The sequence below is a fragment of the Panthera leo genome, chromosome C1 (genome assembly GCF_018350215.1).
Source record: "Panthera leo isolate Ple1 chromosome C1, P.leo_Ple1_pat1.1, whole genome shotgun sequence".
NCBI classification, from domain to species: Eukaryota; Metazoa; Chordata; class Mammalia; order Carnivora; family Felidae; genus Panthera; species Panthera leo.
The window spans coordinates 101,401,409-101,429,358 of record NC_056686.1 but is presented as its reverse complement, the minus strand read 5'-3'; the positions used below and the strand labels follow the sequence as shown (position 1 = coordinate 101,429,358).

Genomic DNA, 27,950 nt, shown 5'->3' with positions numbered 1-27,950 from the left:
ATGTTTTGATGGTAATGCCAAAACAAAAGACTGTGTTATTTTTCTCAAAAATGTCAAAGAGTTTACCAGTCTTGGCAAGCAGTTATGTCCCTTGTGGTACCAAGTATTTTATCATTAATAATTACTCAGCATATAGGGGCGCCTGGGTGGCTCAGTCAGTTGAGCATCCTACTTCGGCTCAGGTCCGTGAGTTTGATGATCTCACAGTCCGTGAGTTTGAGCCCCGCGTCAGGCTCTGTGCTGACAGCTCAGAGTCTGGAGCCTGTTTCAGATTCTGTCTCTCTCTCTCTCTCTCTCTCTCTCTCTCTCTCTCTGACCCTCCCCCGTTCATGCTCTGTCTCTCTCTGTCTCACAAATAAATAAAACGTTAAAAAAATAATTAAAAAAAATTACTCAGCATATAGTAATTGGTTATGTAAGCAGATGAAAAATAATGTACCTTCAAAGCAAGTACACTTTCAAACCATGTGATTGAAATTGTTGAAAATAAGAGTAATGTTCTGTTATCACACTGATTATTTTACCTACAAGAATTTAGTCATAGAGGAGAACTATGTACAACATAAGCAAAACTCGGTCTCAAAAACTCAGGAGTAAACTGCATTTAAGATCATTACAGGTTGAGTGTGAGTGCTGATTTTGTGGTGAAGCTGTTGAAAACTATAGTTTTGACTCAAAGCATATTTACAAAAATAAAATGTACCCATATAAAAATAGAAAATATGTAAAAATATATAAAAATAAAACAAGAGTTGAAAGTTTATTGGAAAACAGTGTTCACTGCAAAAGAGACATCAGTATCGTTTGGTGAATAAACGCAGACTTGGGGAGTTGTTGGAAATGAAACTAAAATATAAAAGAGAATAATTATTTCGGTTTATACATTTACAACTTGGTTGCTCTAAGAACGTATAGATTCCAAATGAAATCATTGGAATTGGAAACAAAACTGCATTTGGTTGCAGTTAGCTACATTATCTTATAAATGAGATACATGTTTCTTCAGCTTATTCAACAATACATGATGAGGCAATTCAATAACAGAATGAAAACAATGTCATCAATTTGTGTAAACAATCAGGAAAGGAAAGGCTATCTTGATTAAAGAAATATTTTCAAATTTAATAGGCACACTGAGACAATTGACTAAGGAATGGGGAGTTACACACACACACACACACACACACACACACACACACACAGTATATGCAAATCAGAACCATGATTTTTGACACTAAACAGGAGTAGAAAATTAAATGTGGTAAAGTTTTAGAGGAACAGCTAAGTCCTCGATTGTGCAAAATTCTAAGGTTTATTAGTAAGTGTAAGAAATTGAAAACTCTGAAATGTCCCCGGTACTGACACCTCTTTGACCACACGGTCTCTCACATCTACACAGAGATTGCCAATTTTTTCAAAACTTGTTTAAGAGAAGGGGCACCGGCTGTCTCAGTTGGTGGAGCATGTGACTCTTGATCTCAGGGTTGTGAGTTCAAACCCCATATTGGGTGTAGAGACTACTTAAGATCTCAAAAAAAAAAAAAAAAAAAAGCTTGTTTAAGGTGCTCAAAGCTGTGACACTCAGGAAGCTATGTGAGATGTTAAAAATATGTTAGACTATTTGTTCTCTAACGTTATGGGCTGTCGTCAAGGGCTTCCAGAGATTATCCAGGTAATCTTTCAAACGTAAGGAGGAATAGTGAATTAATGATTGGCTGACACTGATTTCTAAATGTGAACTTTTCCCTCCCCCCCCCATGTTTATTACATACAAATCATTTTAAGAATTTTTTCTAAAAAGCTTTGACGAGAAATCATAGATATATTCACTTGGTCTTTAAAAGTAAGAGAAACAGCTCATTGCTTATGATCTAAGAAAATATCTCAGAGCCATTTGGACTGGGGTAATTATGCCAAAAATAATCTCTTAAAGTTTCAAAGGGGGACAAAGCGTTCTTTCCGAGAACAACAGATCATAGCAGCTCAACAGTGCATATACTGCTTCATCAGATAAATGGCATACAGTATTTTCACCAAAGACAAGAGTATTTGCTAAGTTTAAATCTGCGTTTTTCTGAGTGATTACAGCATAGTGAAAATTTCAGAGCTACCGTTCAAATGTAAGAAATACATGGAGGAGAGCCAAGCACGTGCAATAATTGTACAAAATCAATGCAAATATGACCCTAGAACCTGGATTTTCCTGGTGCAAAGTAACAACAACTTCATCTATGTGTCTATTTGTCACGAGCTATGCAAAAATGCTTCCTGTATCTCAGCACCACTGCCTGGGTGTCCTTGTAGTCCGATCGGTCCCAATCACCAGTGTTGAATGCTTGTTTTCTACCCTGCCTTGCCCCAGCATGGGCTCGTGCAGCTCTTTGGAGGAGCTCAGCGGCCTGGCAGATTACAGATCCTGAAAGACTCACCAACCCACTCAGTTCACTGCCTTAGCCAAGTGCTTTAGTTTAGCTGCCATAACAAAGTGCCACAGACTGGATGTTTTAAAACAACAGAAATTCATTCTCTCACAGCTCTGGTCGTTAGGAGTCTGAAATCAAGGTGTCAGCTGGGCCCTGCTCCCTCTGAAGGGTCTAGGGAGAATCTGACTTGACTCTCTCCTTGACTCAAGGAGAATCTCCTTGACTCTTTAGCTTCTGGTCACTCCCTGCCATACTTGGCATTTCTTGACTTATGGCTACAACCCTCCTATCCCTGCCTGCCATGTCACATATCCTTTTTCCCTCTGTGTCTCTCTCTTCTTATACGGACACAGTCACTGGAATTAGGGCCTACTCTAATCCAGTATGACTTCATCTACACTGATTACATTTGCAGAGGTCCATTTCCCTATAAGCTCACGTTCTGAGGTTCAGGTAGACATGAATTTTAGGGAGATAAATTCAACCTACTACATCAAGCAGTGGAAATACTGTAAATTTCATCTTATCTGGAATAATGTCAATTGTTACTTTTTTTTTTCTTTGCATTTTGGGCTTTAAATTATAAATCCTAAAGATCACTCTTGTGGTTTCAGTTGAATATGATATTGGCTCCAGTGCTAGGATGATTAGTGAAAAATAGCTTGTTATAAAATGTGAAATTTACTCATATGAGGACTTTAAGAGACAAAACAGATGAACAGAAGGGAAGGGAAACAAAAATAATGTAAAACCAGGGAGGGGGACAAAACAGAAGAGACTCATAAATATGGAGAACAAACTGAGGGTTGCTAGAGGGGTTGTGGGAGGGGGGATGGGCTATATGGGGAAGGGGCATTAAGGAATCTACTCGTGAAATCATTGTTGCACTATATGCTAACTAATTTGGATGTAAATTTTTAAAAGTGAAAAATTAAATTTAAAAAAAAGTGTGAAATTTAAATAGTAACCTCTGGGGCACCTGAGTGGCTCAGTCAGTTAAGCATGTGACTCTTGATTTCAGCTCAGGTCATGATCCCAGGGTTGTGGGATCGAGCCCCAAGTTGGACTCCATGCTCAGCATGGAGCCTGCTTAAGATTCTTTCTCCTTCCCTCTGCCCCTCTTCCACTCTCTCTCTCTCTCTTTCAAATTAAAAAAATTAAAAAAATAAACACACATTAATTCCAGATTTCTCACTTGCTTGGTTAAGTCTCATCCAGGGGCGCCTGAGTGGCTCAGTCAGTTAAGTGTCCCACTTCAGTTCAGGTCACGATCTTGTGGTTTGTGGGTTTGAGTCCCCGGTCAGACTCCGTGCTGACATCTCAGAGCCTGGAGCCTACTTTGGATTCTGTGTGTCTTCTTCTCTGTCTGGCCTTCCCTCAGCTTGCTCATTCTCTCAAACATAAATAAACATTTAAAAATTTTTTCTTTTAAATTAAGGCTCATTCATGGAGATATGTGCCCCTACCATGTCTAAGTAATTTGTATGTGTGTGAAGTCCACTTAGGAAGGATTTTATACACTATATTCAGGTGTTTGGATTTGTTCCTGTAGGAAAGGAAGAACCAGTGGAGATTCACTATTTCAAAAAGATATTCCAGGTTGTGGTATGGAGTATACAAAAGTCAGATCAGATCAGATGAGTGGAGGTTAGACTACATTGATGGGCATGGGGAAGTGAGATTGTATTGGATAACATCCTCACGATTCAGTAATTGATTAGATGATGTCAATAATAATAGCTAATGTTTTTTCCAGCTTTATTGAGATCTAATTGACATATAAAACTGTGTAAGTTTTAGGTGTATAACCTGATGATTTGATACATGTATACGCTGGGAAAAGATTTCTGCAAGAAGGTCAGTTAAGACATTCACATAATTATTACATTTTGTGTGTGGTGAGAACATTTAAGACCAATCATAGATAAGATTTATTGGGCATTTTCTATGTGTCAGGCACCATTCTAAGCACTTTTTATGTACTAATTTATTTAATTCTGGCAATAATCCTATGAAGTAGTTCTACTTTAGTAGTACTAAAATTTTGATTTTATATGAGGAAACTGTGGGACAAATGCTTGCCAAAGGTCACCTACCTAGTAGTGGGAGGAATCAGAATTTTGACAGAATCTGGTGAGTGAAAGGAAGGAGTCTGGGGTGACTCTGGAGATTGGGGAGCTGAGTAGAAGTTTGGGTCATTAGCCAAGACTGAGATACAGAAGTGCAGTAGGGGTGGGGGGGGGGGGAGTTTGGATGGTTGTGAGTCAGTACATTTGGTTTTGGGTATAATATTAAGTTTGAAGAGCTGTGGGTGGGAAATCCAAATGGATATGTCCAGCAGATAGTTGATAGTAAGTACTAGAATAATATTTGTTACTCTTTTAAGTGTGTTAAAATTAATCTTTTAAAAGAAATAGTTTTAATTTCCTTTTTTTTTCATATTTATTCATTTTTGAGAGAGAGAGAGAGCAGGGAAGGGGCAGAGAGAGAGGGGGACACAGAATCCAAAGCAGGCTCCAGGCTCTGAGCTGTCAGCACAGAGCCTGACACAGGGCTGGAACCCACAAACTGGGAGATCATGATCGAGCTGAAGTCGGATGCTTAACTGACTAAGCCACCCAGGCACCCCTAGAAAATACTGTTTTAATGTATACATTATGCAGCTGTAGTAAAACATAGGGGAGAATCAGTGATACTGTCTCCTAGCCCCTAAAAAGAAAGTGCTTTTAATAGGGTGAGATTCTTTGTGATAGTGTATCCTCTCTACATGAAGTCAGGAAGGTAAATGACTCTCTTACCTGGAACTTTGTGACATTGTTCGGCCAAACAGGAAGAGGAGAGGCATTGGTGATGAATGTGCACCCGCCCTATCGTGGGTGAATTGCCTTCATCACAAACTCCCCTCAACTCCCACCCTTTGCTCCAGCATTCCAGCAAATGTTCCCCCGCCTTGCTCTAACCACAGGGTATTCCAGTTCAAACCCGGCGGTTTATGGGAACCGCTTTTGTTGAAGTCATTAAAGAAAGAAAGGCCTGTGACTTCTCTTTCCGACGCACCGCCTGTTTTCTGTGTCATTTCAGTCTCATTAATCAGCGCTGCAGCAAGGTAGACATCGCGCTGTGTATTTTACTGTCCCCCGCACAGAGGCTCCTGCGTCTCTGCCCCCAGGCCGGCGCATTGGGGAAAAAGAGGGAGGGAAACCATCAATCTTCCCAGTTGCACATGTCAGCAGTGATTCCTTCCCCCTTCCTGTTGGCTGTCTCTCTCACCACCTGTGTTTAGAATTAGCATTGAAGCTGCTGCCCAGATGAATAAGAACCACTGTCCCTGTCACCTGCCCTGGTACGGGCCACCACTTCTGAATGAAAGCAAGAAGTCCGTAGGGCAATTATATTCATTTTGTGAACAGTGCAGGAAACAGAATCACACACCCCCTTAGAAGCTCATTAAAGCCTTACATTCAAGCAGATTTTAGGTCATGCATTCTAGCAGGTAGCATCATTTACTGGATCAGAGGAGTAAAAGCAAATAATTTCTTGGTGCCTTGCTGTATTTTCATAGTCTCCCTGTAAGTATATACAGCTGGTTGGTCTAGCCAGGTTCAAGTCCACTACTCACTAGCTACGCGTTATTCTCTGAACCCCTCTGTGCCTCAGTTTCTTCATCTGTAAAACCGAGATGATAATACTACCTACCTCATAGGGCTTTTTGTGAGGATTAAATGAGGTAACGCATTCATAGCTCGTGTACTTTGCACATTGTAAGCACTCCAATGGTAGCCGTTAATTACCATAGTTAACTTCATTGTTCAAATAATAAAATTGAGGTTCGGAGAGGTTAAGTAATTTGTGCAAGTGATAGGAGTGCAGAAGGAATTTGAATTTGGCACTGTCTGAGTCCCCCAAACTCATGCCCTTTCTGTTAGACTACATTGTTTCCATTCCAGCTCTATCTTAGAGATAATTTCATATGTGAGCTTAATAATTCATTTAACTTTATTACCCATTATATAAAGCAAAAATGGTAACAAGTGACATTCGTATTAGCACTAGACTCTTGTAATTACATCAATTAATATAATCAGGCTGTATGCAGAAAAACTATTTTAAAAATTTAGCTGTACTAGGGCTCCTGGGTGTCTCAGTTGGTTAAGCGTTCAACTCCTGATTTCAGCTCAGGCCATGATCTCATGGTTCGTGGGATTGACCCCCATGCCGTGCTCTGTGCTGACAACACGGAGCCTGCTTGGAATTCTATCCCTCTCTCTGCCCCTTCCCTGCTTGCTCTGGCTCTCTCTCTCTCACTCTCTCTCTCTCTCAAAAATAAATAAATAAACTTATTTAAAATTAAGAAAAATAAATGGCTACAGAAGATGTTCTTGCCCTTAAAAAAAAAAAAAAGTTAAACCATACAAACGTAACAAAAAGGAGGTCATTACCATCACTTGGGGTAACAACCATTGTTGTTAAAGTGTGTTCTTCTTCCTTGTCAGAATTCATCTATGTAACAAACCCTGGTGGGCTAAGCATTGTTCTTGGGTCTTGAGGGGGCTGCTATTAGTATTCCCAGTTTACAGATGGGGAGGTTGCGTGACTTGCACAAGGAAACACATCTAGTGCACGGCAGAGCTGGTGTTGAACTCAGTGTCTGGCTCCAGAGTTGGACCCTTCACCCACTCTGCATGACTCTTAAATTCTTCTTAATTCTACTTAAGTTCTTCTTATCTCTTCCACAGGATTCCATCTCATAAAAATAAAATTTAATGTTATTTAATATTTCTCCTACTGATGGACATGTCGTTACTTGTGGCCCTCTCACTGTGAAATAATGCAGAGAATGCCAGGTATCCTTACGTTCTTGTATAAATATTTCTTTAGGACAGATTTCTATTCATTGAATGGTTGGATCAAAATATGTAAACGCTTAAAATTTTGACCTCCATAAATGATCAGACAACTTAGAGCTTACTACATGCCAGGCACTAAGCACTTTACACTAATAAACATATCACAGTCCTCCCCTCCCCAACCACCCATTTAATAGATGCTCAAAACCATATAAGTCATAGGGGCCAGGGCTTCAACCCAGGCAGCCTAATGTGAGCCTGCTTGTTACCATGGTTAATAACCAAACAAGTTATCATAGTCCTATTTTACTGCTTGACTTTGTCATTTTTCTCATTTACACTAAAGTCAAGATAGCGATATAGGCTGACACAAGGATCTGAACTGAAGCAGGTGTATTTGAAACATCCCCAGGAATTGTGTGAGTCTACAGGTTGCATGATGAGAAAGGCAGTCCTGGGTGGCCGGAAAATGAGACTTCTTTCTCTTGATAGTGGTCAGGACAGTCAAAGAGATTCTTTTTTGGAAGGGACTATATGCCAGGAAAATAACTAGAAGTTTTTTCTCCATTTGTAACATAATACCATGTAAGAAATTCACACTGTGTCTCTCTCAAAGGTTTAGAACACTTGGGTTAGTCGTGGAGTTATTTCCTACACTGTGTATAAGAATTTCCAGCATCTCTGCTTTTACATAGCCAACACCACCTGTTGTTTGTTGAGGTTTTTGGTCAACCAAGTAACCATAAGACCTACCAACAACTGCTTAACTATTGAATACAGACTCTCTCATAGGCATCAGAAGGACTTAGACTTTTCCAGGCAGGAAAATGGGTAGAAAAGAGCATTCTATGCAGAGATCATTTTGTTTTCTCTCCATTATAATTCTGGTGTCAAAACCTTCTTGTGGGATTATTTTCTTGGTAAAACCCAGGCTACATGTGCTTCCTGAATCCCTGAGCCATAAGGATTTATGGAACTGGACATTGCCAAGTAAGTCTACCTAGGCATCAACGATGATGTGCTTACTTGTTGTTACAGGTGTCTTTTCTCACCAATGTAGAGACTGTAACCACACCTTCATAATCTGTTGGTCTTCCCTGCTGCCAAATGTGATATCTGTACTGCCTGATGCCCAAATGGCTTCTGACCATGAATTAAGAAATAACTGTCTCAAGAGTTTTATTACCTTGAAATGTACATTATAAGCAAATGAACATACTTTTCACATTTTTACAGTCTGTATGTGTGTGTGTGTGTGTGTGTGTGTGTGTGTGTGTGTGTGTGTGTTTCCTAGCAGGTTGGCAGCTTTGGAGAATAATTATGTAGTAGTTGGCTTTGAACAGTGTTTTTTCAATCTTGGCCACACATTAGAATCACCTGGGGAGCTTTTAAAACTCCCAGTGCTCATGCCAAATCCCAAGCTGATTAAATCAGAATCTTTGAGGATGGGACCCAGGCATCAGTATTTTTTAAAGCTCCCAGGTGATGACTGTGCAGCCAGGACTGAGAACTGTTGACTTAGAAGGTATCTTTTTTTCGTTCATAGCATTTTCATCTGTACTTCAGTTTAAGTGGTTGAAGTGAATTTTCAGAATTGATGTTGGTGCCCCAAACCCCTCTCAAACTGGAGCATGCTCCAGAACTACTTGGAAAGCTTGTTGAAGCACAGATCATGTAACTCTTATTTCTTCTGGGATAAGCCCAGTCTTAGAATTTCTGAGTTGGTAGGTCTGGGTTGGGACCCAGGAGTTTGCATTTATAACAAGTTCCCTGTTATGGCGATGCTGCCGGTACTGGGGACACGTTGTGAGAACATCTGCTCCAGTGCCTTCCTTCCACCTTCCCTCTGCTCTTTTCTTTGCCGGCAGGGGCTGGCCAGGGCACCTGTCCCCAGGGCCTCCTGTGCTGTCAATATCCACCTTAGGAAAGGGATGCTTGAGAATACCACACCTACCAACCACCTCCAGTGAGCACACAATCGAATTTTAAAAGTCTACTCCTTATAGAGTAGTTGAGTGCAACTTCCTCCTCATTCCAGATCACCCTCTTAAACCTTTTATACATCAGAATCAGAGGCACCGCTGAGGGTTTTGGTGTCCCAGTATGGAACTTGGATTTCACTTTCCCACAGAAACAATTTTATGAATGGTGTGTAGGTACAGCTGAAATGGTGATGTTAAAACCATTCATCAAGAATATTGTGGGCTCAATGAGGCTTCAATGGACTGCCTTCCAGGAACTTAACCACCATCGAAAGAACTGAGTTTCTGAGTTTCAGAAAACCAATTTTCAAACAAACTCATAGAACGTAACTTGTTTAGGAACTACATATAACTGGAACATTTGATTCATTTTGTTTATAGTTATTTTGCCCTTTACATTTTGGAGCCAAAGTGGGGTGGGGGAAGATTTGTCATTCATTCCACTAACGTTTATTAGGTGCTCACAATGTACCTGGCACTGCCCTGTACTGGGAATATAAAGATGAAAAAGACAACTTCTGCCCTAGAGGAGCTCATATTCTAGAGGGAAAATATTTTCTAAGCAAATAAGAAAATATTTACCAAGTTGCCAGTGTGATATGTGTAATAATGAACTAATGAAGGAGAGATCTGTTCTGCCCTGGGAGCAGGGAGAGGGGTATGGTGGGGGGGGGGGGGGTGGAAACGGGGTAGGGGAGGAGAAAGAGAGAGGAAGCGGGGGAAGGGAGGATGGGTGACTATGTGTGTGTGTGTGTGTATGTGTGTGTGTGTGCACGTGCGGGAGAGGAGAAGACATGTTTAAGAGGTTTAGACTCAGAGAGAGACTGTTAGACCTTGAAGACCCAAGGGAGTTGCCCAGCAGAGAAGGGGATTAGGGCATACAGGACAATGGAACGGTCTGAATGCGGACAGGAATGAGCTCTATAGGACCAGCAGTAACCAGGTCAGCTCCTCACATAAGATGATGGAGGATGCCTGGGAAGGCCATTACTGGCCACACGAAGTTTGGACCTTAACCCAGAAGAAGAAAGGAGATTTATGCACACAGCATATATGGTGTTTGCATTGTTATCTCAGACCTTCTTTTTAAAGAACTTTCTTCTGTATGTGTCCCACTACCCTGAGGAAGGCATTTTTTTTTTTCCAACAAAATATTGATACTTAGAAAATGTCTTGAATCAAGCAGTTTTCAGACCTGTGCTCTGGGCACCCCCTCAGAGGCTGGGTGGGGTGAGGGTAAAAGATCAGGGAGGGCCTCCCTCCCTAACTCTCCCATTATCCACCCACCTACCAAGCTTTTCTTTGGACTGCTTTACATGTTGGGCATATCTAGTGAGAATATTGCACTTGAAAATGCGTATATAACTAAGAAACGCTTTAAAACCACTGTAATCTAATCCTCACACGCTTAGTAATAGGACTTTGGTGTGCGTAGCCAAATCTCTCAACTGTGGTTCTCAGACCATCAGCTGAATGCGGGACATCAGGCAGGCACTGAGGCCGATGTGTGACCGGTGACAGTGGTTAGGAGGATAAGCCTTTAGTTGGCCACAAGAGGTAATGACAAAATCATTTGTCCCAGGATGATCTAATACTTTAAGATCAATGTTTGAATTTTCTTATGAGGAAAAACTAATGTTTTTGTAAGCATCTCAGATCATTCTTTACACTTTTAAAAGTTGAGGACTTCTCGATCCCTTGCCTGTGTTAACTGTTCCATTCAACATAAAAATACAATGTGCAGTGGTCATTGAGGCATTTATGTCAAGAATTTGACACTTGCTGATTTGGTTTAGCAAGTGGTGTCATCATTAGGAGTTAAAAGTATTTCTCACCACATACCATGTTACATTATAATTATTTGTCATCTTCATATAGTATGTTAATTTAGTTTTGATCGCCTTTGCTATGAAAATTAAAGAGACTGGTTTATTCTGTACCTACATATAACCTTTGCATTTATTTTTATTTTTTAATCTATTTTTTAAAGTTTATGTATTTTGAGAGCGAGAGAGAGTGAGAGCATGGGGGAGGGACAGAGAGAGAACCCCAAGCAGGATCCATACCATCAGCACAGAGCCTGACGCAGGGCTTGAACCTGCTAACCACGAGATCATGACCTGAACTGAAACCAAGACTCAGATGTTCAACCGACTGAGCTACCCAGATGACCCCATATAAGCTTTGCATTGAAATATAACTTAGCTGCCCTGAGGTGACAATGCAGTCTTTCTTGGGAGCTGGAGTCCCAGACCTTGTATTTTATCATCTGTCTCTGATGGGGAGACATTCGCTGCGTTGCTGTTTAACATGTAGGAAACAAAACAGAGAAGAAAGACCTGAAGAATATAAGCCCAGAGAGCTGTTGAAGTACAAAAGAAATCGCTACAGAAGAAAAGAACACAGTCAGTGTCCCAACCTGAGGCAGAGTGTCCTGTGGTCTGTGTCTGGGCTCTGGGGTTCTGGATTCTGGTCCCAGCTGTCCACCAGTGTGTCCATGGCCTTTTGGTAAACATGGCTGTGACACACTTTGTCCTTCTGAGAAACCTGTGTGTGGAGGCAGGTGTTGGTGGCTGAGGGTGCTCGAAGGCCGGGCCACCCCAGAGGCAAAGAAGCTCTAAACGGGTCACAGCCCAGTGTCGAGGGAGGGACGAAACTCAGAGCTCAGCTCTGGGACTGACCTCCCTGCCAGTGATTTCCCCCCACAGTGTCCTTCCCTAGAAAGTGTGGCCACTAATTCCAACTCCATCAAGGACATAAGGTATGCACGAGTACCAGGAAGTACGCTCATCACAAGAAGGAACATGTATGAGCATAAGCCTTCCATCCCAGGATGGGGACCGCACAGAGCACACAGGGAAAAGAGATGCGCAGCTCTTGAAATTCAGAAGAGGCTTAAGTAAGTCTGCAGGAGACTTGTTAAAAGTCAAGTTTATTCCTTTTAGACTCTTTCATAGCCGAACAATACACATGAAGTGTTTATCATCTATGCCGTTAAGGAACTCACAGATGAATGGGCTTGTCACTTCTTCCTAATTTTTTCTTTTTAAAATAATTTTTCTCTCCAGTTTTCATTATTGGCTTACATATTGCCTCTTGTTTGAGAGTGACGTAAGACGTGCTTTCTCTTATACTGAATTAATATTTACTATATTGATTCCCAGGTCTGAGCATCTGGCTTCACTTCTGAGCAGAAATGAACCCATTTTTCTTGGTGCTTAGTCAGCATTTCCTCCCCAGACCCTGGGTTCTCCGGACATTCTGGAAGAACCGACTATGGCCGAACAGTGAGCTATGGCCAAAGAAAGCTTCAGAGAAGCACCTGGCTTTTCCCGGCCACGGCTGAGATACTGTGTTTCTGTGCCGAGTCTCCTGTTTCAGCTCTTAAATCACTAATTGTTAGTAGAGATCTTTAAAAAAAAATGTTGAGATCTTCAAGGAGCCTAAGATTGAAATAGTAGGGTGATGTATAGAATAGAATTGAGAAACACTGACAGATGTATTTTTCTTTATACACAATTAGAAGCACATATAGACTTACAGAAAGAGACTTTTAACCTAGTTAGTTAATAATGTTGGTGACTTTTTTTATCATACTCTGTGATAACATGCCCTTTTACAGACCCGGTTAGACACAGTGGTTGTTCCCCAAGGTTTTGGTGTTGACTATAGCTAAAACAGATGAGGTGAATGAATGATTGCTATTATAGCTGGCTACAAGCAGTTCTTGGTTATAAGAATCTTGAAATTCTTACTAGGAGCCCTTGGTTCCCATCACCATACCCAAGTCAAAGCTAGTAGGCAGCCTCCTTTTCATGGATTTTATTCACTTGGAATTAAAGACAGAAGCTCTTTTTAGCTAATTGCAAAAACTATCTTTTGCAATAATTGGCAGCTTCCGATGTTTCCATTGCTTTTGGGTACGGTAATTAACATGAAGATGGCCGTGAATTTTGGATACGCTCCATACCTTAAGACAGGAGTGGTGTTAGCTACGTCTGTCAGATTGGTAAGTATGTTCTTCCTTTGATTTGAACACCCAGCCTCCCCTCTGGAAGATATCAAATCCCGGGGCTGAAGCTGCCCATCAGTAACACCGATTCTGCTACAAAATGAGCCAGTGAAGATATTGATTGGAAGTGGCATTTGTTAAGGAAATAACACCTGAGATAAAAATGAAACCCTCTTTTGTACAAAGCTCCTTGCTTATCCTCTGCACACTGCGATGGGATTGCAGGCCCGATGCTCCAGACTCCCCATGAGAGCCTGTGGGCTAGTCCTGAAGCTGTTTTCTTTGTGGCTTGCCTCCTGTCCGCTGGGGAGCCCACGCTCCTCTCATTTTCATTCTTTTCCAGCTCTAGTGCTTTTGAACACAGAACCCCCATCCTCCAGCCACCCAGCCTCCACATTCCAGCCCCGTGATCTCATGGTACCCGGCAGAGCTCCCCTGCCATGCCGGCAGGCTGCCTGCTGACTCTTGCAGGGGGAGCAGATGGGAACATAAACTCGCCCGCAAGAGCAGGATGCTCTCTGTATATTTTTAAGACCAGGAATCCAGTTCTCATTTAGAGGCTGTATTTTTTTAATAGCTCCTTGAAAATTGAACAAAACCTTTCTTGTTGCTCTTATTTCTTGATAACATCATTCCCTCTGTGTAGACATATAGAATCACAGAAACTGGAGAATGGAGAAGATACATTAGATCTTGTCTGACCCATCCCCGCTGGTTACAGTTCTTTTTTCCCACAGTCTGTCCTCTAGTGCTTTTCTCTTTTAGTTTTCTCAAGAATTAGTTTCTCCATTTCTCCTGGGGGAAGGATTCCTGAGTTTGACCATGGAGGAATGTATGTGCAAATATTCATAGTCTTTTTTTTTCAGCTTGATATTCCTACTCTTCATAGCCCTTTACATTAGCATAAACAGCCCCTCTTTATCCTAAGTCAAGTATTTCTGGATGGTATTTCTTTTCCTCTTCCATTTATTAAGTTCAGAGCTTGTTTTTCTGCTTTGCTTTCTCTCTTCATTAATCAGTCCCTAAAGCCCATTAATCATTTTTTTTTTTTTTTTTTTTTTTTTTTTTTACCTCACTGAAAGCTCCTTTGCTTATTCCCGTATCGGGAACCCAGGGTTGGTTAAGATCCCAAGGTACTGAAGAAGCCTCACTGATATGTGTTTATTCCATGTTAACTCACTCACTCTCTCTCTCTCTCTCACCCCCACCCCCCACCCCCAGCCTCGGTTCACAACCACAAACTGTTTCGACAAAAATGTTTTCTAAGTTATGATATGGGGAATTACTCATATCAGTCATCTCAGGGCTGCGTGTGTGTGTGTGTGTGTGTGCGCGTGTGTGCGTATGGTCTTAAGTGGTAAGATTATATTTGTTCTCAGTTACTTAAAAGATATTTTTCATATCTTTGGAGCCACAAATCTTTCAGGTCTCCTGAGTGCTTGGATCAAATGCAATTCTGGACCACAGAACTATGACACATCAGTAGAATGTAGCATTCTATCGTAGAGCTGTTATCTCAGAAGTAGACGGGAAAATAATGACATATGGGGAAAACAGACTGTATTTGTAGGATGTAGAATTCTTGAGGAAGGAGAAGGGCAAAGTTTAAATAGCCTTGGCCCTCATATATCTAAAGCAGATTAGCTCTTAAAAGCTAGTTAGGTATATAGACTTTTTTCTTATATCACTTTTTTTTTTTAATATCTCAGCTGTATTGAGGTATAATTGACAAGTGAAACTGTAAGATATTTAAAGTGAACATCACAGTGATTTGATATGCACATGCCTTGTGAAAGGACTTCCTCTGCCTGGTGAATTAACATACCATCACCTCAGATGTTTATTTTTATTTGTTTGTTTTGTTGAGAATATTTAAGTTCTACTCTCTTAACAAATTCCAGTTATACCATACAGCATTATCAAGTATAATCATCATGTTTTACCTTAGATCCTCACACATTATGGTTTCATGGATTGGAGGACCTAATATTATAAAAACATCACTTCTCCCCAAAGCAATCTATAGATTCAATGCAATCTCAATCACAAACCCCAACAGTGTGTTTTTTTTCTCTTGGAACTGGACAAGGTGATTCTAAAATGTATTGAGAAATATAAAAAGCCAAAGATGAGTAAAATAACTTGAAGAAGAAGGTAAAAAGATTCTCTCCACTGTGTGCCAAGACCTACTAAAAAGGCACTGTAGTGCTGACCAGAGATAGACACATAGACCAATGGGACAGACTGGAAAGACCAGATATAGACAAAAGGATAAAAAGGTGCTTAATTTATGGCAGAAGTGGCATTCCAGAGTAATGGTCAAAGACAGTCTTTTCCATAAAGGTACTGGAACAGTCTGATATATCCATGGTGGGGGGGGGGGGGGGTGTTAAAAGAAATTGGATGCCTACCTCACACCATATGCAAAAAACTCCAAATGGATACACACTTAAATGTAAAAGACGAAACTTCAAAGCATACTCACACATGCATATACATATGCTTTATATATGTATACACACTCATACCTTTATGACATCAAGGTATTGAAAGATTTCTTATATGCCATAAAAATCTGTAGTCAAAAATCATATATTTGGTAAAATGAAGAATATCTCTTCATCAAAAGATAACATAAGGAAGACACATAGCTACACAATGAGAGAACATTTTGGCTATACATGTAATTGATAAAATATTAGTGTCCAGAATATATAAAAATACTTAAATCAGTAAAAGACAATCCATTCTGAGAAAAATAGGCAAAATGACCTCAATAGGCTCTCCACAGAAGAGGAAATAAAAATAGCCAATAACCGTAAGAGTTCTCAATTTCCTTAACAACCAAAGAAATGCAATTAAACCATAATGAGATTCCACCTCATAGCCATCACCTTAGCTCAAAATAAAAATATTAAAAAAAAAATAATGGCAGGGTTAATGAGGATGGAGAGGGACAGAAATTGACGATAGAAATTGCAATATGTTACATAGTTAGGAGTAGTTTAATACCCTGTAGTACACCTGAAGAGCCATGATGCCTACCTTATGACACAGCAGTTAGGTATATACGCTAGAGAAGGTTGGCACACAGAACACAAAGGTGTGGTGTTTTTTTTTTCTTTGTAACTTAATTTTTGGAAACTTGAAGCCTATAGAAAAGTTGCAATATTAATGCAATGAATGTGATGAAGTCTCCCTGGATAGCAGCTAGTGGAAAGAAGTAAGTGATAGTTGCCTTGATATCCCAACTTCACTTACTAGCTGTGTGAGCATGGGCAATCTGTAAAGATCTGTGAGCCTCAGTTACCTCCTCCGTAAATTGGAAGCAATAAAATGCCTGCCATGTTGGGTATTGTAAGAATTAAATGCATTAATGTATATAAAGCCCTGAGCATAAATGCCTATAACATAGTTGCCCAGCAAGTTATGGCTGCTGTTATTAATATTTTGTTGTTGTTAAAAGTGATAATGACACATTTTATTTTTTCAGAACCTTTTAATGACAGCACATTTACTGACGTGTATTCATTTTTTGTGTTTCACTACAGAATGCAAAATTATTCCAGAGAAAAATAGCCTTTTTTTCATCCTCTATTACTTTTTTCTTTCTCATTTTCCTGTTACAACTTCAATATTAGAAAGTGCAAACCAGTGAGAATACATGCCCTTAACAAAAATGTTTTTAGAAATTTCAAATAATATATAGAATTAAAAACTACTTTTGAAGAAATAAAAGTATGATTTTATCAAAAATAAAAGGAAATGGAAGCACAAAAAAAGTTACATAACTTTATCAAGAAGCAACATTAGAAATAGTGTGTAGGGGGGCGCCTGGGTGGCTCAGTTGGTTAAGCGTCCGACTTCAGCTCAGGTCACGATCTCGCCGTCCGTGAGTCCGAGCCCCGCGTCGGGCTCTGGGCTGATGGCTCGGAGCCTGGAACCTGCTTCTGATTCTGTGTCTCCCTCTCTCTCTGCCCCTTCCCCGTTCATGCTCTGTCTCTCTCTGTCTCAAAAATAAATTAAAAAACTTTAAAAAAAGAAATAGTGTGTAGGTTTTCTCATTTCTGGCCCAAGATCGTGCACACTGAGTTGTAATATCAGCAGTTATTTTTAAAGAAAACCGAATTAATTAAATAGCACTAGCTCTTAGCTCTAACGGTATGCCTTCCTTGCCTGAATGACAAAATGAATGAAATCACATGAAAAACCTTTGAAATCGCATTAAAAGCCCTTTAATCTCCAATGAAACTTGGTTCTGTGTCTGAAGTCTTGCTCACTGACCCCCAGACCCACAGTCATCTTTTCCTCTTGGGAACTCCTGCCCATACCCCACTATTTATGGTTGCAAACAGATTACGATCATATTGCCACGTTGTACCATTACATATCTCTTCGTAAACATATCCTGTGTCTCCAATTAGCTTGCATCTCCTGGGGATCCAGACCTTTTCTTATGTGCCTTTGTATGTTCTTGAGTGCAAAAAAAAAAAAAAAAAAAAAAAAAAACCTACCCACATTTTAAACATCATTTTCTATCCTTAGTAACACCTAACATAGTGCTTTGCACAGGCACAAAATAAATGCATAAGGATGACGACTGTCAGATTGCAGTTGTAAAAAATAGAATGAGTCATAGCTATGGTAACACAGGCATAGGATCCATGGATTCTGCCTCAAAAGCAAATGTCTCTCTTTCTCTGTTCCAGAAAGAAGCCGTAAAGCGAGTGTTCTCTGGCATTCAGCCTACAGGAATCCCCCACCTCGGCAATTACCTGGGAGCCATTGAGACATGGGTGAGATTGCAGGAGGAGCATGGCTCAGTGCTGTACAGCATTGTTGACCTACATTCCATCACTGTCCCCCAAGACCCGGCTGTCCTTCGGCAGAGCATCTTGGACATGACCGCTGTTCTTCTTGCCTGTGGCATAAACCCAGAGAAAAGCATCCTTTTCCAGCAATCTCAGGTCAGCTTCTCAGATGAGAACCAAGAAAACCTGTACTTTCAAATTATTTGAGGAAAAATGTGAATGGTTTATATAGCTGCTATTTATGATTCTTTTTAAATTGTTGAAGTGACTTCATCAGATGCAAAGATTTCATTGTATTTATTTTTATTTTTTTTAATGTTGATTTATTTTGGAGATGGAGAGACAGAGCATGAGCAGGGGAGGGGCAGAGAGAGAGGGAGACACAGAATCCGAAGCAGGCTCCAGGCTCTGTGCTGTCAGCACAGAGTCTGATGCAGGGCTCGAACTCACAAGCCATGAGATTATGAACTGAGCCGAAGTCGGATGCCCAACAACTGAGCCACCCAGGCACCCCTGTTTTTATTTTTTATTTGAGAGAGAGAGAGCATGAGCAGGGGAGAGGGGCAGAGAGAGAGAGAGGGAGGGAGGGATTGACAGAGAGAGAGAGAGAGAGAGAGAGAGAGAATCTTAAACAGGCTCCGCTCTAAGGGCATAGCCTGACACGGGGCTCAATCCCATGATCCTGGGATCATACCCTGAGCCCAAATCAAGAGTCAGACGTTCAACCAACTGAGCCACCCAGGTGCCCCGCAATGATTTAATTTTAATGTTTACCCTGCATTCATATCTTTAAATGTCATCATGAGGCAATAGTGTTTTTCACCTTTTCCTCCACTATACTTTACTTGCTTCGTATAACAAAATGTTGCATCTCATTAGTACTTGTAACTCTGGAATTGTTTTTCTATCCTGGGTTGAATTCAAACTGATGAATTCATACTGTTGACTAATCTCCTGGTGATCAAGGATAGAATTTAGCAACCAGTGGTTTTGCATAATTCCATTTTGCTTTACTGGGTATTGCATTTGGAAGGCCTATTGGATAATTCCCATTGTTCATTCTTTGTATAATAGCTTTTGAGAAGATTTGAGAGAACTGGCTGGGAAATTGGAAGACCATGTCCATTCTCTTGAGTCCAAGCCAAGAAAGGCTTCAGAACAAAGCCAAAATATTTGGCTCATATCGTCACTATGGATGAATCAGTTTACTCTTGGACAGGCAGATAGCCTGGACCAGAGACAGGGCACTTAAGAGACTCCCTAGCAAAGAAGATGAAAAATTTAACTGGATCATGCCCTCATTACATATCCACTTTAACGTTATGACAAAGCCCCAGCCCAAGAACAGTGTGTTAGACATGTTTTGGCACATGTTAACATGTATACATGTATGGTATATATATGTGTGTATGATGTGTTATACATGTGGATATCTCCTTCCTTGATTATAAACTTCAGACAATCATCATTTTTTTTCAAAGAGAGAGAGACAGAGTGAGAGAGATATATCAGCAGGGGAAGGGCAGAGGGAGAGAGAGAGGGAATCTTAAGCAGGCTCCATGCTCAACATGGAGAGCAGTGCTGGGCTCTATCTCATGACTGTGAGATCATGACCTGAGCCAAAATCAAGAGTTGGACGCTGAACCAACTGAGCCACTCAGGAGCCCCTGACAATCATCATTTTTATGTACGTTTTATCACCCGCAAAACTTAGTATAAAAATTCACAGTGACCATTTAAAAAATATGTAATAGGGGCGCCTGGGTGGCTCAGTCGGTTAAGTGTCCGACTTCGGCTTATGTCATGATCTCGCGGTCTGTGAGTTCGAGCCCCACGTCGGGCTCTGTGCTGACAGTTCAGAGACTGGAGCCTGCTCCAGATTCTGTGCCTCCCTCTCTCTCTGACCCTCCGCTGCTCATGCTGTGTCTCTCTCTGTCTCAAAAATAAATAAAAACACTTAAAAAAATTAAAAATAAATAAAAATGAATAAATAATATGTAATAAATGAATATCTTCAAAAAATAAATAGATTTATCAGCTTAAAATGTGTTTCCAGCTTGGAGATAATGTGATAAAATAATAGCATCTAATCATTAAAATATCCGTAAAGGCAACTTGTCTCAATTTCATTCCTCACAGTTGGCCTTTAGTTACACATAACTTTTCAAATTCAATCTTGGACTGTTCTAATTGTTATAAGAATATAAATGTACTTGCTTATGTTGAGCATATACCTGCCTCCCTATAATTCCCATCCACTCATTTGACTTACGCTCTCTAAAAATGCAGAATAAATCAACTCTGTCTTCCACATGGCTGCTTTTCAAATACTCAGAGACCTTTATTATGCAATCTCTTTACCCTACAGATCCTTACCCCATAGGTCTTAACCTTCTTCACGCTAGGGGTCCCATCTCGGGAACAGTCTGTCTCTCTGAAAGGAACGTGCCTGTCCTATATCACGAAACAATGTTTATTCAAATCTGTCTCCAACATTATACTGCTGACCATCATTAGAGCCACTTTTTAAGTTACTTGATACACCTTAAGTTCATCTAAGCTATTTTTTTTTCATCTAAGCTATTTTTGATAAAAGCTCCCTTTTGATCCTTATGTGACACTGTTTCTAAAAATGGTATTCCCAGTACCTACTTCCATACTTCTGGAAGGCGAAAATGTCTATGTCTCCACAAAGTAACCACTTGCCAGACTGCCTTGTTAAGTGATATTTGAAATTAAAGGCTCATTTACAACCACATCCAATGCTTGCACTTTGAGCTCATACCCCCAGGAATGATCACATTATAATTTTTTTTCCTTCTTTTTAAAGGATGTTTGGCAGTGATATCTGTAAGCATCTAAAATTTGTGATAATTAAGGTCTCTTCTTCAACATGATACTTTGTTGTTCAAAGTAGCAATAGAAAGAGCGCCCACAGTATGGGAGACTTTGTGAGAACTCCCTCATAAGTGAGGGATAATGAAAGTCACCTTCCTTGTGATTCTTGTACGGCATGTGATACGCTCATTGGTTCCAATAGTGGTGGTGGGTCTATGTCAGAGACTGCAGGTCATGGTGTTGGCTGTTTCCTCAGTGGCCTTGATGCAGCCTCACAGTGCCTCGAAGTTCCCCTTCTCCCATCCCTGACTGCAGCTCCCTCCGGGGAATTTGGGTAGCCTGCCAGTAAAATGTGAGGGAAGTACTCATCAGCCCATAGTCCACAGTTCGTCCCACAAAGACAGTATGAGAAGACTTCCTCAGGTGTCTTTCTAACCTCAAGACATGTTTGGTCTGGGCCATTTCCTTCTTTAACTCAGACAGCCCACCTTAGTACAACTGAGTGGATGGACCGGATGTTTCATCAGGTTTTCTTTCCTTGTTTAAATATTTAATAAAGAAAAATTTCAATATGTATAGAAGAGTAGGGGGTATAGTGTACTGTACCCCCACCACTTGCTAGCCTTTTGTGATTTGTCTCATCAAGGTGGTTTTTTGTGGTTGTTGAAGTATTTTAAAGCAGATAACACGTATCATGGCATCGCAGCCCCTGAATATTTCAGTGCGCCTGTCTGTAAACTGAGAATATTTTCTTCCATAGCCACAATACTGTCATCACACCCAACAAAGCTAATGATAATTCCATATGATCATCTACTACGCAGTCCGTATTCAAATTCCGCTGAGTCTCCCAAAATGTCTTTTATATTTGGCTTGTTTGAATAATGGTCCACACGTTACATTTTTTTTTGTATCTTTTGATTTGTTGTTCAAGTTTTATTTTATTTCCCATAGAGTTAATCCTCCACTTAAAAAGAATTAAAACCTTAGGTTTTTTTAGACTCCCACTTTTTTTCATGACTTTGATATGTTGATCAGCCTTTCCTTTATTTGCTATATAATTAGCTCTTTTGAGCACAAAAATAAGCCTTATTTTTTGTTGTTGCTTTTTCTTTGCTCTAATGTGTATTAGCTCATGTTTAGTGGCTATCCACCATGATTCGCAAAGTTGCTCATCGCCGTTTTTAATGGTTGGAATAGACCTATGTTTGTCTAGTGCCTGTAGAATGCCTGGACGTCAGTTCCCTCAGAATGGCCATAAAGCTTCTAGTTGTTCATGGAGGATAATGGGAAGTTCTTCCTCATGCTTTATCTTGAAAGTATGAAGGCATGTATTGGATTTGCTTCTTAGAACCATTCTCAAATAGAAGTATAATCGAACAAGCTAGTCTCCCTGAAACAGTTATTATTCTAGACACGTGGCCCCATATTTGCATTGTTCTATTAGGTGAAAGAATCCTCATGGTGTTCATGTTTTATGTCTTACCATACAAAAATCAATAATTAACAACTGTCTTTATCAATCTGTGGAGTCTCCAATAGATGGAGACTGAAAAGAAAATGCTCATAGCATTTAGGAAAAAAATTGGAAGTCATGTTTATTAGAAAACTAATATTTTTAAATATATAAGATTGGGAAAGCCTTTTCATGTGTATGATATCTCTTTTAATCCTCAAAAGAGCACATGAGTCAGGGATTACTGTTCTTTCACAGGTTTCACATTAAGGTATGAAAATGTTCAGTAAATTCTAAAATGTCCTCAGAATCATCTCTGAGAGGTGCCTGATACCTAGTAAATGTTTAACAAATGTGGCTTCTTAATTTGACCTGTCATACAGGTGGCAAATCCAGGACTCTTTTTTTCCTCCTAAGGCACCACTTTTGGAAGGTATTCTCATGGGAGAGAACCTTATTCTGCCCCCACCATGCCTTTGCCTCAGTAGCTGGCGTCTGGGGGACAGCGGAGAGCCAGGGCTGACCTCGAGGTCCTCACTGTTTCTTGCTTGGACAGTCATATCACCCTTCCACTCCTGCCTCAGGCCCTCATATCAGCCATCCTTCCCCCACATTGCAGCCACGGTCATCTTTCTACTTCAGATATCTCAGCACCTCTCTCCTATCCTCAGGTTAAAAATCTAAACTCAAGGGGCCCCTGGGTGGCTCAGTTGGTTAAGCATCCGACTTTGGCTCAGGTCATGACCTCACGGTTTGTGGGTTCAAGCCCTGCATCTGGCTGTGTGCTGATAGCCTGGAGCCTGGAGGCTGCTTCAGATTCTGTGTCTCCCTCTCTGTCTGCCCCTCCCCCACTCACAAGTGTCTGTCTCTCAAAAATAAATATTAAAAAAAGAATTTTTTTTTATCTAAACTCAATTTCTAGAAAGCCCTTCAAGAATGAGGCCCCTGATATGTATTTATAAAATATACCTACATATGGGGCGCCTGGGTGGCTCAGTCGGTTAAGTGTCCGACTTCGGCTCAGGTCATGATCTCACGGTTTGTGAGTTCGAGCCCTGCGTTGGACTCTGTGCTGACAGCTCGGAGCCTGGAGCCTGCTTCTGTTCTGTGTCTCCTTCTCTCTCTGTCCCTCCCCAACTTGTGCTCTGTCTCTCTATGTCTCTCAAAAAATAAATAAATGTAAAAAAATTTAAAAGAAAAATATACCTACATATTTTGTATTTATATATTATAAAATATTTTTACATATTTTTATACATTATATTTATTATAAAATAATCTATATAATTTATATACATAAGGGGATATTATTCAGCCATAAAAAGGAATGAAATCTTGCCACTTGCAACTACATGGATAGACCTCGAGCATATAATGCTAATCGAAATAAGTCACTGAAAGACGTACCATATGATTTCACTCACGTGGCATTTAAGAAACAAAACAAAGGAGCAAAGTCAAAAAAAAAGAGAGAGAGACAAACCAAGAAACAGACTCTTAACTATAGAGAAGCTAGTGGTTACCAGATGGGAGGGGATGGAGGGATGGGTGTAGTAGGTGGTGTGCAGTAAGGAGTACCCTTGCGATGAGCACCGGGTGATGTATGTTAAGTGATAAATCACCATATTGTACATGTGAAACTAACATTACACTATATGTTAACTATACTAGAACTAAAATTAAAAACGTAATTAAAAAAAAAAAAAAGAACAAGGCCCCTAAGAACATCAGTCCAGTGTTGTTTCCACTCTACCACTTTTCATTCATCAGGTTGTTTTTGTTCAGATGATCTGATTAGCTTTTACTAATAACTCTTTAAAGCAAGAGTTGGGGGAGGTTCTGGTTTTATTTTGAGAAAATTTGATAAATCAGTTCTTAACTTTCAAAGCAGATAACTTAGAGGTCAGTTGTCTATTTAACAAGGGTTTTTGTTAGGTCCTTTCTCTGGGAGTTTTATAATGCATTCAAGCATTTAATTGATCATGAAACATGTAACCAAGAGGGTAGGGATTTAGAAAACAATTATGCTTCAAGCCAATGCCAGCTAAAATTAGATATACCTTCATTACCCTCCCCATACACTGTTATTTACAAATAAAATTAAGAATTTTGGGGGCGCCTGAGTGGCTCAGTCGGTTGAGTGGCTGATTCTTGGTTCCGGCTCAGGTCATGATCTCCCAGCTCATGAGATCAAGCCCCACATCAGCCTCTGTACTGACAGTACATAGCCTGCTTGGGATTCTCTCTCTCCCTCTCTTTCTCTGCGCCTCCCCCACTCATGCATGTGTTCTCTCTCTCTCTCCTATACTAAATAAACTTTTTAAAAAAAGAATTTTTGAAATTGCGAACTAGAGAAAAATTTTTAATTATATAGCGCCCTCTTTTCGTGTATTATCCATTGTGTTAAGCAAAGTACTTGAAGCTAAATCCAAGACCTGTTCCCCAGGTGCTATTGTTGTACATGGGAGTAAGTTCTAGCAATCATTTGAAGTAGGGAAGGAATTTAGCTGTGCTATAATGCTTATTTTACCAATAATTTTCATTTCCAATCCTCTGCATTCTTTCTCAGCAGTCTGACTGAAACAATTTAGACTTATTGAAGATTTTTCTCATTATTTTCTTTTTCTTTCTCTCCCAGTGGCCTCTAGTCATGGTGCTTCCCCTAAAATATGTTTGCCATATGTGGGGAATTTTACAGAGCCTCTCTTCTGAAAGGTGTGTGTGTGTGTGTGTGTGTGTGTGTGTGTGAGAGAGAGAGAGAGAGAGAGAGAGAGAGAGAGAGACTGAGAAGGAGAGAGAGCAAGCAAGCCCACTTGTGTGTGTGTTTGGCAGAAGTTTCCATCCCAATGCCAAAATCAATGGTCTTTTATTTCCAGCAGGCCTGAGTGCACATCCAGTCTGATTCCCACAGCTGTCTCTGAGGTGCACCTCTCCACATCTTTAGTTGTTACTTTCCTTGCGAACTAATCACCCTGCGGATGGAAGATAAAAGCTGGAGTTCATAGCTTTAGGCGCTGGCTTTCTGCCAGAGCCAGGAGAAAAGGACAGTTTGGGCCAGCAGACAGTATGTTACAGAGAGCTCCAGCACTGTCCAGGGAAGAGTTGAGGGAGAAGAGTGGAATCTACAGCTTTGGAATGTGGCTTCAGTCTCTAATTAGAGTTATGTTTTGTTTTCCAGGAAACTAAAATCAATAATAGTAATAATAATAATAATAATAATAATAAAGGATAGTAAATAGTAACCAAGCTCTCACATGTATCCTGGCTCACGTACACAAACAAAAGGTGTACCTGACCCACTGTCCCTCATCTCAGAGGTGTGAGACCCCCAACACTTAAACTTGAACAGACAGTCTCATGTTTTCACTTACCCAGGAATTTTGGAAGCCTATTTGACAATACATATTTATAGTTGTTGAACTCTCAAAGTTGTTAGGCTACCAACAACAGGTGCAACATACAACTCAGAAAGAAAGTAGGGGCCCCTGGCTGGCTCAGTCAGTAAAGCACGCAACCCTCGATCTCGGGGTTGTGAGTTCGAGCCCCACGTTGGGTGTGGAGATCACTTAAAAAATATATAAGTTTTTTAAAAAAGAAAGAAAGCAAACAAACATCCATAAAGATTAATGGACTTGAGAAATCAATTTATAAAATTCCCATTACCTCCAAAGTTTCTAGGGAGAGACAAAGGATCTGAATGGCTCATGGTATAAATAATAGAGAGAAGTTAGGAAGATTACACAACCAAACTCCCCAAGTATTTCTTTCTCTAAGAAGTTTCCACTGGTACCACTTGCTTGCCTGGATTGATACTCCCTGTGACGTCATGAGCAAGCTACAGTCGTTTTGCTGCCTCCATCCTGGACCACAGGATTAAGTCGTATCATAATGATACTTTCAGGAAGAGTTCTATTTTACTATCATAGCAATGGTGGAAAAAGTACAGGTTTTACAGCCAGTTATAGTTCGCCTGAATCGCACTGTGACCTCTTTTTGTTGTCACAGGCTGGGCAAGTTCTCTGAACCCCTGTTTTAATGTCTAGAAGAGGGATATTTAAATAATAGGACATATCATACCTGGTAAGTGTTAACTTTCTTTCTTGCCCTACCCCACTACACACAATACTGCTCCCACCGAGGCTTCTTGATACCGTGAAGATTTAAGGGTGGAGTGGAATTGGAAAGTGCAGCTCAAATGAATGATAGTACCTATCTTCATACTCAGTAATCAGATATTTTCTGAAAAGTTTATTGTTGAAGGTTTTGGGGGAGCTTCTTAAATAATTCAGGGTGCCTGCATGGCTCAGTCAGGTAAGCGTCCAACTTCAGCTCAGATCGTGGTCTCACGGTTCGTGAATTCGAGCCCCACATTGGACTCTCTGCTCTCAGCACAGAGCCTGCTTCAGATCCTCTGTCTCCCCTCTCCCTCTGCCCCTCCCCTGCTCAAGTTCTCTCTCTCAAAAATAAGTAAGCATTAAAAAAAAAAAAAAAAAAGAGTTCAGATATTCAAAAAAGCAGGAAGATGAATGGTTGCTTTTTGCAATGCTAACCTTTGGGCATACTTACTTATTAATGCTTTTTGTTTTTTAAGAAATAAGATATTATGAGTATAGTAAAAACTTTCTACTTAGCTCCCTCTAATCCCATTCCACTTGCTGCCTCCCCAGAGGTAACCACTGTATTGAATTTGATATTCATCATTCCAATGTATGTGTTTATGTTTTTATTGCATAGGCTTTAGCCGTAACAGTCCGTATTATTAATTTTTCATGTTTTAAAACTTTATGTAGGTGGTGGTATGCACATAGCTTCCTGCATCTCTACTTTTGTGTGCAGCATTACTGGGCTGAGATTTGTTCATTTTGACTGCTCTCGATATTCCACTGTCTGGCTCTATCACAATTTATCCATTTCCCCAGTAAAGAATATTTAGATTTTTTTTCTCCAGTTTTTTGTTATTATAAACAATACTATAGCATGCTTGTATATGCTTTATGTGTACGCCTGAAAGAGTTTTCTAGGTATGCGTACCTAAAGTGGGATCATGACAATGTGTGACATACATCATCAGCTTTACTGGATATAGCCAGATTGCTCTCCAAATTGGCATTCCAGTTTATATTCCTACCAATAGAAAAGGAAAAGAGAAATTACTCCCTGTCTACCATGTGAGCACGCAGTGGAAAGCAGCTGTCTGTCTGCACACCAGGAAGAGAGCTCTCACCAGAACCTGACCCTGCTGGCACCCTGAGTTTGGACTTCCATCCTCCAAAAATGTGAGACAACAAATTTCTGTTGTTTAAGCTACCCAGTGTGGGGTATCTTGTTATGACAGCCAAGCAGATTAATACAGAGCTACTTAGCCATTACCATAAGTGGAAGGCTTGTGCTTGGATAGGAAATTCAATATTGTTAACATGTCAGTTCTCTCTAATTTGATCCATAGATTCATTGCAATCCTAATTGAGATGTTGTAGACACTGACAAATTGAATTTGAAATGTATATGGCAATACAGAGTACTTAGAATACCCAAAACAGTTTTGAAAGAGAAAACACAGTTGGAGGACTCATACCACCTT

At 40.3% G+C, this 27,950-nt stretch overlaps 1 protein-coding gene across 3 annotated transcripts in view; it reads left to right on the top strand.

Moving 5' to 3' along the window:
* Positions 1–27,950, top strand: part of WARS2 (tryptophanyl tRNA synthetase 2, mitochondrial) — a 95,910-nt gene that overhangs the window by 32,241 nt on the left and 35,719 nt on the right. For all 3 annotated transcript variants that reach the window (XM_042953627.1, XM_042953625.1, XM_042953626.1), the window contains exon 2: positions 17,974–18,231. In XM_042953627.1, coding sequence (XP_042809561.1) covers positions 17,974–18,231 — 258 coding nt within the window. The remainder of the gene's footprint in view (positions 1–17,973; positions 18,232–27,950) is intronic.